Source organism: Passer montanus, unplaced genomic scaffold (genome assembly GCF_014805655.1).
Source record: "Passer montanus isolate IOZ18808 unplaced genomic scaffold, ASM1480565v1 scaffold10, whole genome shotgun sequence".
NCBI lineage: Eukaryota > Metazoa > Chordata > Aves > Passeriformes > Passeridae > Passer > Passer montanus.
The window spans coordinates 27,824,698-27,838,190 of record NW_024356505.1 but is presented as its reverse complement, the minus strand read 5'-3'; the positions used below and the strand labels follow the sequence as shown (position 1 = coordinate 27,838,190).

The 13,493-nt window shown below is 37.6% G+C and overlaps 1 protein-coding gene across 1 annotated transcript in view; it reads right to left on the bottom strand.

Annotated features, from left to right (window-relative positions):
• Positions 1–13,493, bottom strand: part of MYO3A (myosin IIIA) — a 114,127-nt gene that overhangs the window by 64,965 nt on the left and 35,669 nt on the right. Inside the window, exons 6-7 of the mRNA XM_039709230.1 lie at positions 2,854–2,930; positions 1,297–1,442 (exon numbers count right to left, since the gene is read on the bottom strand). Coding sequence (XP_039565164.1) covers positions 1,297–1,442; positions 2,854–2,930 — 223 coding nt within the window. The remainder of the gene's footprint in view (positions 1–1,296; positions 1,443–2,853; positions 2,931–13,493) is intronic.

The following is a 13,493-nucleotide window of genomic DNA, read 5'->3' as shown; positions in this document are numbered from 1 at the left end:
GTGTCCAAAGGAATTGGTTCTTTATTAATCATTCCTCATTCATCAGAAGATAATCAGAAGTGAAGGTTTAAATACAGATCTATTGTAAATGCATATACTGCTTTCTTTTCTATTGTTAGAGCTGTTTACTCTAGGTGTTATTTTAGCTGAAATGGTCTTGACAGTCTTCTTCCATTCAAAGATGCCATTTTCACTGAATAAGGTCGTGAAGACAAAAGGAATGGCCAGCCAATAGACAAGGTGACTTACTGTCTCTTTTCAATCAGCCATAACTGCTTTTCTGAAGTGCTGCTTAATGTTTACTCTATTGCTCTCAGGTTTTACTAAACAGAATGAAAGATTATGGATCTTATATTTGCTCTAGGGCAGAAAGGTGACCAGTACTTGAAAGAGTATAAGCCAGAAGCTTTTTTGAAGTCCTAGCTCCAGTGATTGACCACAATAGTTTGCAACTGCTTTTTCAATAGCAAGCAAAGGTAGGAAGACCATTCATACTCTGCTTCAGTGCCAAGTCAGTTAAGATTTCTTAAAACTAAAGGTAATTTAAACTAATTTGGGTGTCTTGGCTGAAAAGTACTCTAAGCACTTACATATGCTATGTGGGACTCAGCTGTTGTGGTACTGCTCCAATTCTTAGGATGAAATCCAGAAAATACTACTGTATGATCATTACCTGCAGACTCGGAGATTGATGTTCTTTGAAATGCCATAAGTGGCACATTGGTTACTTATATTTTCAGCTTCAAAGCAAAAAACACAAAAGAAGTTGCTATTTGCACTGCCCAAGGACAGCAACACTGGAACTGCCAGAAGCAGCACAAGCTAATGAAAAGCTTGTGCTAAATGTAGCCTAAATGTATGTGAGTGGGGGAACAACCTCTACTTCAAAGGATAGAAGATAAATATGGGACCTGTTCACCCCAGTGGCATATTCAGACTCTGTATTTCTACCATATGTCATTCTTTGTAACAGAATATATGAGACTCAAGCAAGCCCTGCATTCATGTGGCAGCAGCTCACTCAGGAGAAGGCCCTATGACTTTTTCTAAAATGCAGCTAAAAGTCAGCTCTGAACTTGTCAATGCGTACACATGGTTAAAGCAGAGCCTGCAGAAAATACAACTGGGCAAGGTATTTTAAGCCTACCTCCTAGTATAAATAATATAAAGTCCACAAACATACATGGTCTAAGTGTGAAGAAAGCAAACTTTTGGGAAGCAAAAACTTTTGGAAAGCAAACTTTAGGAAAAAAGTTCAGTCTAACCCATCAACAAACAAAGACATCAAGCTATTACCTTGGTATTTTGAAGAGTGCCCTCATGGGATGCAAATCAGCAAGAGGTGGATCTCCATCTCCCAGCTCTATTGCAGTAATACCCAGAGACCATGCATCACATCTAGCATCATAGGAGCTATCTAGCTGCTGCTCACAGGCAATCACCTGTTGGAGAAAAAGACAGGGATGGTTAAATGTCCACATTTAAGAGCACACCCACAGGTGGAGGAATCTCTTACAGATTACTCAGTGAAATAAACAGATATGCACATATTTAGAAAGCTAAAGCATCCATCCAATTGCTGAAAACCCCCCAATGTTTCAGCTAGAGAAAGAAGGTATCCATGAACACGAACACATTCTCCAGCCAGATGTTCTCTGATTTGGAGAAAGGGTACAAATCCATGGCTTTTTCAGCTGGATAAATTGCATCCCACAACAGAGGAAGTAGAAGTAAACTCAGCAACCCTACAACTCTTTATATGGATTATTCTTGCTAAGTAATTATGTAACTATACTGCTCTCTCTATGAAGTGAAACCATCAGGAAAGCAGAAGCTGGATTCACTATCTCTTACTGTGTCCTTATTCAACCAAATCAGCCAATTTCCAGTCAAGTGGATCTGGACAAAGTTCATTAGATCACAGCAAAGTATTTACCTTCAAATACATTTCAGCTTATCCATAATGCTGGATAAATCTAGAATTTTTCATCCCATTACTGCAGATCTAAACCAACATGCATACCATAAGTTATATGGATATAGCTACGTTTATGAACAGAGTGTATTGATAAAAATAAATATTTATAAACAGATGTACTTGCATGTGTTTGTGTGCACACAAATACTCGAAGTAGATAAGCTCATTTATAAGGAAATATTTTTCCTGTCTCAGCTTAAAATGTACCTGTATATTCTTCAATTTCAGTCAGGAAAAATCTCCACAGAATCATAGTGCATCTTCATTCATAATAACCTTTTCCATTTCTTGCTGAAGCAAGTATGGATATATAGTATTAACATTTTTTCAGGTGCAGAAGTCAAAAAATAGAAGCTATAATGTGTCACAGTACCATCCTGAGCTCCTTCCCTCCATGGGGAGATATCTATAGTTTCAGAGCTTGAAAGGCCGGGAAGTACCAATAGTAGCACTCTATATTCTTCAACATTTTAGTAAGGATTTCAGTCTTGCTCCCTGCCTCTAATCTTGTAATTTCAAAAACAAATCTAAAGCTATAATGTGTCACAGTACCATCCTGAGCTCCTTCCCTCCATGGGGAGACATCTATAGTTTCAGAGCTTGAAAGGCTGGAAAGTACCAACAGTAGCACTCTATATTCTTCAGTATTTTAGTAAGCATTTCAGAGTCTTGCTCCCTGCCTCTAATCTTGTACTTTCAAAAACAAACCTGATTTTAACTTAATTCTTGCAAACATGTAAGACAGAAAGGTTTAAAACACTTTTTAAAAGGACATTGCTGTTTCATTTGGTGAAAGGACCAGGAAGAAAGACAAAGAGCAGAAATGCAGAATACAGCAGCTCGAGTACCAGTGACAAAATGTTCTGAAAGCTGACCTCTGGAGCCATCCAGAACGGGGTGCCCACGGAGGTGTTCCGACGGAGACGAGTGCTGGTCAGCTGAGCAGACACACCTGGAAGAACGAGGGGAAGCCATCATCAGAGCAGTTTCCATCCAAGACAGCCCTTCTGAAGGGACATCCTTGTCTTGTCAAGCTACAACTTCCTGCACAGGTGAATCTCAGATACATCTTTCCAGTTCTCTGGAAAGAGAGGCCCAGTCCTGAAAGGTTCTCTGCATCCTTTTTTCCAATGGCTTCAGCAGGACCGGGACTTAGTCCCAAATGAGCATTTGATTAGCAATCTGACTCCATATATTTTGACTGGTTAATTAAAGGTTTTCTACATCCTGTTTCAAGAGAGCAGTAAAACACCTTAGGGAGGGTGGAAAAGTACTGTACCTTCCACGCCTTCTAATGATCCCTACTGACACTAACCCTCTGTTTAATTAAAAAAAAAATAAAAAAATATATATATTTCATGTTAACACTATAAAAGATACCTATTCTCCTCTCTTAACTGCTCTGCCATAAAAAAGAAACAACAAAACAGAAACAACAAAACAGTGAAACCTCAAAAATTCTTACAAAAGCAGAAGTCTCTCCATGCTCAAAGCACATTCTCAAAGCAACAATCCTGTAAATCAGCTTTGCAATATGAGCTGTAGTTTAGGGAATTAACTATTTCAGGCCAAGGGTTGGAAAGTGAACTCTGAAGTTCAAAGATTCCTGCAGTTTTGAGTTAAAAGACACTGAAATATTAGAAATTCAAGTGGGCTACAGCACAATTCTGAGCGGCCTGCCACCAATTTCCTTCCTTAAAAAACAAGGGAATTGGTTGGAAATTGCTCTAGTGCATGCAAAGGGGACAGTACAACACAGAAAAAACTGCCTCTCAGCCAGCATGCCCTAAACTATTATGGATTTATGAATCACAAATAATGGTGAAGTCCACACATGGAGAAAAACAGCCCTTCAGCTAGCAAGTCCTAAACTATTATGGGTTTGAGTAATAGCCAACAGTGAGGTCCACCAGGGGCATATTCTGAAGAGCTGATGCCATGGGTGGCCAGCTCTACATACACATGCTCCAGCCTCAGTCTGACTAACACTGGAGTTCACTTATTTTGCCTTCATACATACATTTGCCTTTTCTTTAAAATGTAAAATGACTTGGTTTCACTCTGTGAGCTCCATTTCATTGTTCTGAAACACATGAAGCTCCAGTGAGCACCACTGTCCAGTTTCAACTCTGTATTGTCTGGTTTGGAAATGCTTGACCTTCTCTTCCCTGAAAAGCCTGCAGACAGTTCATAACAAGAGCAATTCACTTTAGCTATCCAATGGGAATATTAACGAAACCTCTCTCTGGGCAGGGTTTAGCTGTTTTGGGGATTTTTCAGTATAGGTAAGAAACCATAGAGAACTTGATCTGTTTTTTCACTCTAAAGCTACATGTTCAGCTCTGATTCACTAAATATCTGCATTTGCCTCTCACAGAGAAGTATGCAACATCTGAAAATAAAAACTGCAAGAAATACCCTGCCTGTTCCATTGAGATAAATGCAACCAGTGTAGCTGCCTCCCTCTAGTCTAAACCAGCCTTGAGAAAGTTCCATCTTTTTCTCTCTTTATGTCTGCAGAAAGTCCACTACACAGTGTTATGCATCATGGAAAGCAGGACAATGTGAGTCTTAGCACAAAGTCCATCAATCCTACTTCTACTCAGCTAAGCAGGGGCTTTGTTTTTGCCATCTCAAGGAGTTGTCTGAGATCCAGCTTCCGGCTCACAGAGTCTGTGGCTGTTCTGAGCTCTCAGAAAAACATGTCACACATCACCTCAGCTCTGAAACCACTGCAGGGATGCCAATAGACATTATTATGTGAGATCCTTGTTTTCAGAGGGAGTTGAGGCTACTCTCCCTTCCTCCATATTGTGGGAGTCCCCTGTGCAAAGCTCTTTTTTTTCAGTTTTGGACAAGGATATGAGATTCTGATCTGCAGACAAAGAAAAAACACTCACTATATGTTTATGATTCCAGTGTCAGATTTTATAAATAATCATAACTTTCTGTAGAGATAAGGAACAAAATATAAAAGGTACATTAGTGTGTTCAATCTTCTCTGTCTATGCACTGTTGGTTTTTTTGCCTCTTCAAACTGTAATTATTAAATGAACTGAAGATTTTTTTCCTCCTCACCCTTCTTTCATTTCAGTAAAAAACTGATTTAATTTGAATTGTTCACCACTTTCTTTAGGCTCTTGGGGGTTTTGTGTGCTTTTTGTTTGTTTGGTTTTTTTAATCCTTTTGCTCTCAGCATTAAAGTGGCATTTTAGATTATGCAGCGTAGGTCTTATGACAAATGATATTTCCTTGGGCTTTTTCTGTGTATAGAGGAAAGATGATGTAATTCCACACTTAGTAACATTTCTTCCAGCATTTCAGTAACCAGTCAAGCATATAGCTGGCCACTTTTTTTAACCTACATATTTTCAAACAAAACCATCTTGCTCCTCCCCTCCACATTTACTACTGTTTTGTTGCAAAATGAGTCAAATATTATCCTAAGAAAATCTAAATTATGTCAAAAAATGATGTTTTATTACATATGAGTTATTTTTTCTTATGAAAGTTAAGAGCTTTATAAATATGTGCATTAGTAGTACCAAAGCACACCACCAAAAAGAAAATATTGTGCATACAGCTGTATTTCTTATTATTTTTTCAAGCACCATTTTACTACTAAAAACTGAAAATCAGGACACTTACACTATGAGTATACTATGAGTATTTTTCAAGGTTTTCATTGTGAAAACAGGCATATTGAAATAACCTTGCAAGTAAAGCCACCTGCTTCTGACCTTAGCACTCAATAAAAGAAAAACAGGGCAGAAATTAGTTCCCTATTATTAGGAAAGACTTGTCTCACAGTGCCCAATCTGAGCAGACATTACTATCTAAACTGGGAGGCTGTACAACATCCCTCTGTGATGATGTCCTGAGACAGCAGTATGCCCATTTTAGTGCCTGATGCTAAGGAAGGAAGGGCCAGCCCTAGTGAATTGTACTAATCTCCCATTTGACACAAAGCAGGGAGACTGCATTTATACAGAACAACCTTGACCTTACTCCCAAGGGCTTTCACTCCCTTAGTTTTCTTCATTCTTTATTTGTGCCTTCAGTGTACACTTCACTACCAAGCATCCTCATTGTGATCTTCTGCAGATTAAGAACACCATTAACTCCATCATTCCTCCAGATAGTGTCTGGGCTAAAAACGGCTCACACTCTTAACCCTACAGATCAAAACAGGCCAAAATGCTTTGAGTTATTTCCTAATATTTTTTTTATCTCCTAGGGAAACAGATGTAAAACAGCAGCAGTGTTTCACACTGCATTCACCTTAAGCTCTCTGGCAGGTATGTTTTGTCATTCTTGTTCCATGTCATATGATGCAAAAAGTGGCCTCTCCTTCCACAACTCTTTGTCCGAAGGTGTGACACCAGTATTTTATAAATCACTCAATTCCACCTTTTTTAGTAGATATGGAGGCACCATGTCCTAATGGTCCCAGGTTTTCCTTTATCACCTTAAGCTTCACTTTGAGAAGAAGCTACTATTCCTGTCAGGATGCAGACAGGGAAGTAGCTACTTCCCTCTCAACAGTGGTGGAGTTATAAACCAATTCCTCTGTAATTGCTGATACCCTTGACACTAATTTCTTTGTTTGCTTATTTCAGGTTGTATTGGTGAGGTTTTTCTTAGCATTTTGTATACATTTCAGATCAGCTGAATGTATACAAAATGCTAAGAAAAACTTCAATCATGCAATTCCTTCATACTACGAAATGACAAAAGACAACTGGGAAAGAACAATATTAAACCAAGGCAATTCTGGTAATCCAAATGGCAAACATCACAACACACCAGATATGTAACTATGTGCAACCACATATAGTGGCATCCCCACTAAGACTGTAAAAGGAGATCAAAAAGCTTCTCCCAGGTGTAATTACTTATCATGAATAGAAAGATATTTAATAGAAAATGTTAACAGACCATAAGGACACAAATGGTGGGTTTTATGACTTTACAAGAGATGATTCAGAACCTTTTTGAAACAATTTGATTTCTTATTTCAATATTCAAAATTCCTTATGGATTCTAAACTGAATCCAAAAGTAAACTTTGAAATTAAAAGAGCACAGAGGCTATACAGCTCAATAGTGAGCTGTTGTGAGAAAAGTATGCTTGATAACTGCTCAGTGATAAGGGCTCAATTTAAGTCTAGAACTAAAAATCAGATTCTGACCTATAAGATGGAAAAAAAGAAATAAGAAACAAAGTTGAAATGATGAGTCAAAAGTATTAGAATTTTCAGCACTATTTTATGTTTGAAAGTGTTATGTTATAAGGAAGCATGACTTGCTTTTCACAAATCCATGTCACCTCCTCCCAATCACCTTCTTGTCTGTCATAGTTTAGAAATTATTCCCAGGATTATTGGCTCCATCACCTTCTGTGATGTGACTGACCAGACTGTATTTCTCTGAAACCTCCTTCTTGCCTTTCTTGAAGATTGGAATGAAAATAATTTTCTTCATTGCTTCAGGAATCTCTTCCAATCTCCAAGATGTTTCAAAGATTATTGGCAGTGACCTTGCAATGACATCAGCCATTTCCCTCAGCACTCCTGGGTGCATCCCAACAGGCCCCACGGACTTGTGTTCACCCAATTCTTTTAAATGCTCTCTAACCGGATCCCTCTTTACTGAAGGTACATTTGCCTTGCTCCAGACTTCCCCACTGGTCTCAGGGATCTGGAATTACAAGTTAAGACAAAGTGGCAAAGAAGAGATTCAGTGCTCCACCTTTTCCATATCCTTTGTCCACATTCTCTATCTTTCTGTATTATTTTGATGTACATAGTGTTTTACTGTTGAAAACTAGTGTTTCCCAAACCCTCAGGAAAACACACACTGTAGATGCAAATTTTAAACTGAAATAGAAATATCCAAAGGGCAACCAAAAGGTCCAGAAAAATCAAAAGCTTAGTATTCAGGAAGACTATATATATAAACTGTCTTGGATATGACAAATCCATGGCATTTACTACAAAACCAAGAGACATGGAGTAAAAGGGGATAAAAAAGTTAATCTGTGCTATCAAATACAGGGTGTATTAAATATAAATGGACCTTAACGAAATGAAAGTCCAGTGGCTTTCATGCTAAACTCACCACAAGGTTTCAAGACAAAGAAAAGATATTTTAAGAATACAAGAAAAGTAACTTAAATCCTAAATCTGATACAGAATCATTAAGAGGTACATACTGATAATAAAGTGACAAACAGTGCCCTAAATAAAAGGCAGAATATTCAATACATTTCTGAGATATATAATCTTTTTTTTAAACAAAAGGGTTTAATACAACTTCTTTCTTTAATAAATCCAAGATCTTTCATTTTACAGACTGGCCTCCAGTAGAGCAGGTGACCAGACTCCCCTCCACATGCTCCTGCCAGCTCAGTGCATCACACCACCAATGATTCTAATCAAATCTCATGCTTCAGGGCTTCAGCTGGTTTCCTAAAAGGGATGCACAGGAACATTTGTTGTCCTGTTGCACAATTGGCCAGATGCACTTGGATAGGAGAACTACTCTTCTCTAGAGCCTCAGGGACTTGTACAGCTACACACAATCTGGTGCAGTATGATGATGAGGAAATTCCTCCTTCTCAGATGCTGCCTTTCTTATACTTTCATTTCAAACTGACTGTTGCTTTGACACCCAAAAAGGATGTTTTTTTCCCTCTGTATGGCTAGCAAAACTCTGGAGATTTTTCTCATTGTTCTATGACATGGTTTTCCTGTTATGATAAGCTGGAAACATCTATGCTGTTGGAACAGAATATTTAAAATACCTTGGGACTGGAATACTCCAGTATAAATAAGTCACTGGGTTCCATCTTCAGGTAAAAAATGAACGGATTTTAGTATACACAGATGAGACCAGAGAGTTTCTAATAACCTCAAAAGATGACTGTTTTGTGACCCATGACAAAACCAAGTGGAAGTCTTTGCTGGCCAGAAAGAGCTATTTTCTCACTTCATGTGTCTCTGCCATCTGACACTAGCTTTCAGCACCAAGCGTCTTTAATGCTTAAGCCACCAGTGACATCCTTATGTAAATTAACAGAAGAAAATATTTGAAAGACCAAGTGAACAGCTTATCCTGGATATAGCATTTGGCCACATGATTTCTGTTTTTTATTACTGGACAGCACAAAGGTTTTCATTCAAACATGGCCCCACCAAAAAATTTTCAGGACTAAGCCTTCAACAAAGAATTAAACATTCAACAATGAAAAAGCTCCACAGCTCAAGTCAATGCAATCCATCTTATCCCTGCTAACCCTGGGCTGAAAAATTTGGAATTATTACTTTGATTGTGTTCAAAGCAGTTTGACAAGCTGCTCATGAAGAAAGCTTTCTTTAAAGTCTTTTACTTTTATTAGCTTCTGCCATGTCTCCTGCTGCATTTTAACAGTAACATGTGAATGTCATGCTATATGGTATGCAGAAATGACAACACAATAACAGCCTGGTTTTGATCTGAACCAGTGAAGCAGACAGCTTTATTATGGTTGTATGCTAGAATGACTAAGACAAATACAAGTCTTGCTATGACTCACTGCTTAAAGTAAGCTAAAGGCAGAAAGAAAATTATTTTATTTTTGAATACTTTCAAATTAAATTATTTTAATTAATTGTTTCATTTTTGCAGAATGATTCAGACAGCATTTATAGCTAATGCAGGGCAAGCACAAAAGGACACACTAGGATATTCTGACTACTCCAGAATAAGTCATCTACAAAAGTTTGGAACACTACTCAAGGTCATGCTGAGCTCCTCTTCAGTGTCAGTAGGACATGTAAAGCTGGGAATGATGATATATATTAAAAGGGACAGAAACCAAAATGCCCCAACATTCAAACTTGGATCACTCACAACTGACTTCTCAACCTATTCTCTGGGCACAAGGTGGCTCTAGACTCCCTCCGTTGCAGCCCGACCTGTGCCACGTGCCATCTGAGCACAGTCCTTGGAGCCTTCTTGGCCTCTGCAATGCCACATGGCCCAGACACTTGCCAGGCTGAGCTGTGATCAGCCAACAAACCGCCTCTAACAAGGCTATTTGTGGTCATTTAGGTCATGTTAGGAATGGCCATAGCACTGTGTCACAGCAAGACAACACGAGAGCCAGTGATGTGTCACGGTGAAAGGATGACACCCAGTGCCAGGGTTCCTGCCCAACCTCTGACCAGAGATTTCAGCTGCTTTTTCCCCCACCAGACCAGCAGAAAGCTCCTTCATGCATCAGAAAACCAGGACAGCTGAACAATTAAAGAGATGGAATTATCAAGATGCAGTTGTACCATGGACTCATTATTCCATGGAGACTGTGCCCATTGTTTTGGACATGCTGTACAGGGTAACTGATTTTACTCCCCTTGTGTTGTCATTATAGCAGCTGCTGGCTCTACACTGCAAAAATTCAACCTTTTTAGTACATTCACAGAATTTGAAATATTTTGGCCTGTATTTCTGTATCAGAATAAGCATAAATATCATGGAACAATAGTTAAGAGAAACACCTGTACATTCTAACTCATCTTGATCAATTGTAATTGATTTCTAGTAGTGGTAAAGCACTACTAACAATCCGTAATTTGTGAGTAAGAGTGGTACACCACTGAGACAATACACAATGTTGGCAGAATAACTCTTTCTAGAGGAAAAAAAACCCCAGTGAATTTATTTTAATTACTCAATTGAATTATGAAATTAATACTTGCATTTAGTATTGCCCAAATGAAATTATGTATACATTTTAAAGTAAACATAGAATGAATTTAAAAATACACTACCAAAACAGTGTCTTGCCATTAAGTAGTTTCACCAACTTGAAATTTTGAATAATAATAATAAGGCCATGTAGGAATGCCAGTATTAAGATTTCTTTCTTTCCTTAACTTTTTGAAAGTTTTGAAAGACTTCAAATAGCTTTAAAGGAAGAATAATCATTCTCTCCATAGCAAAATAATAACCCAATTACATTCCAAACACAAAAGCTGACCTCTGTCTACGTGCAGCTTCCAAACTACAAAGAAGTAATAGTTCAAGTATTAAACAAAGCAATATCAGTATGTCTAAATAGAGCAATATATATTCCCTTCCCCAGTTCATTCTTCCCCCAATGAGTTGTATTCAGGGTAAATCTGTAGCTGATCCTGGCTACTGTCCACGACAAAACTGTGCTAGCTATATGCAAAGTGGGATATCTGAAACGGTATTTGGAATGCAATATTCACAGTCACACACAGCTTCTACATCCAACACTAATACAAAAGCAGAAAAATGCAAACTAAGTATGTTTAAAGTATGAAAATCACCCTACCTTCACTATATATTCCATTACTATTACAATACATATTTTAATTATGCAACCTATTTATCCACAGTTCTAAAGGAACACTTGAAGACATTCCATTAACTGCAGCACCACAGCTTGTATTTTTCCACCATCTCCCAGCAACAGTGAGATTGCATTACCTTTTTTCCATGTTTTCCACTGGAACCTCCTTTACATATTAAAAAAACATAGATCTTTCCTATGTATTGCTTATCCAGAGCCTCTAGTGATAGAGAGTTTTAGGTAGTATTAACAAAACACCTAAAAAGAAACTGAAAATGGACAGTGCCAACCCTTTTCAATATCCCCTTCCCCACAGTTACATTACTGGGCAAACTATGAGGAATCATGGAATCTCTTATGTCTCAAAGTAGGTTTGAATTCTAAAGATTTAATGAGTCCATCCACATTTTATTTTCCTTACGGGTACTTGAATATTTCTAATACCCATCTAGATGTCTGACTTTTTTTCCCAGTGACCTTTCCTGGTAATAACAGCAAAAGTCTAATTACATGTGGTATGAAAATATGTTTGATGCATAGACAGGCATGGCCTTCAGAAAGAAACAGTGCTGCTGGATAAATATGCGTTTCTTAAGTGGGGAAGTATAATTTATATTTTTTCTGGGCATTTCCAAGGCAACAGCTGCTCATCCTGAGACATTTCTAGTCTGGGAGAGCAGGTTTCAGTAGTCCTGAAGAAGTATGAGCTACCTGTGCTCCTGGTAAAGACTATCAGCCTAAAGGTCAATCCTCAAAAATATAGCTAAAGAGAAGTTTTCCATCAGCATTACAGTCCCCTCTTTTTAGCTAAAAGAATCACTTTGCCATGTGACTGTAGGTGTTTCACATAGCTTTTAGTGGAAAAATGGTTCTTTTCTCCATGGTTTTTGAGACATCAGCAACTTGTCTAGTTTGCTGATAGGGAGTTTTGTCCTCTAGGATCCTCTTTGTTAAAAAAAAATAAATATAAGCATGAAAACCTCTGGCTTTTGAGCTCCAGAAGCACTGAAATGGCAGGGGATTTCAGAAATAATTTCAAATAATTTCAAACTATAAGCATGAAAACCTCTGGCTTTTGAGCTCCAGAAGCACTGAAATAATTTCAAATAATTTCAAATGAAATGTCACTCAGACTTTTTCAGACAAAAGTTAAAGTAATAACAACAAAAATATTAATAATATATTATTTATCTTCTCCCATTTTCAAACAGCACATTATAAAGTTGTGGCTTAGATTGAAATTAATACATGAAAGGCTCTGTGCAGCATCCTGATTTCAAGAAAAGAAACTGAATTGAGAGGGACTATTCAAAGAAGCAAGTATTTGTCAGCAGAAGCAGATGTTACACCTTTAGTGTCCCATGAAATTGGTTGCAGATGAATGTATTAATTATTACCACAGATGAGGTGTGCTATGTGTTCAAATGACTCCAGGCCAGTTTTTTAACTGATGAAAAAAGATCAGACACTTAGATATTTAGGCAGCAAAGGCTGCAGATAAATTTGTCACATGACTTTCAAAACGTAGCTGGCATTAAATTAATTTCTTTAAATTTCATTACATTAATTTCCTGCACCTTTAGAGGCTAAAATTTTATTTGAAATCTGTCCTTTTAACATCAATCTGCTGTGTGCCACCAAAGTTCTGAAACAGATGTAAAAGACTTTCTTCACAGAATGGTAATAAGAAACTGGTATGGTAACAAGAATATAATTAGGAATATTTATCAAAAAAATAATTTAATTCACACCTTACTTGCCTCCAGTTCTTTCTATGCAACAAATTACATAGCAGTCACTTTTGAAAGTGCTACAAAGAATTTAATGTAAATGTATATTTTCCTATCAAATCTCTATCTTTTACTGAAAACATAGCAGCTTGAATGTAATACAACGATATAATGTGGTAGAGGCTATTCCTTGCTTGAAGTCTAATTGCTGCAATTCTCAGGCAGAACATCCTACCTCAAAGTTTTTCTATCAGAACAGCTTAGAAGCTAATTCCCACAAATGTTCAGGTAGGGAAACTGCCTTCAGTCAGCCTTCTCTTACTAAGAAAATATGGACTATTAATGTATTTAGAATTTTAATGACTTTATAGACTGAATCTGTGATCAGAGGACATTCTCACAGTAGATCCCTTTGGCTGGTACTC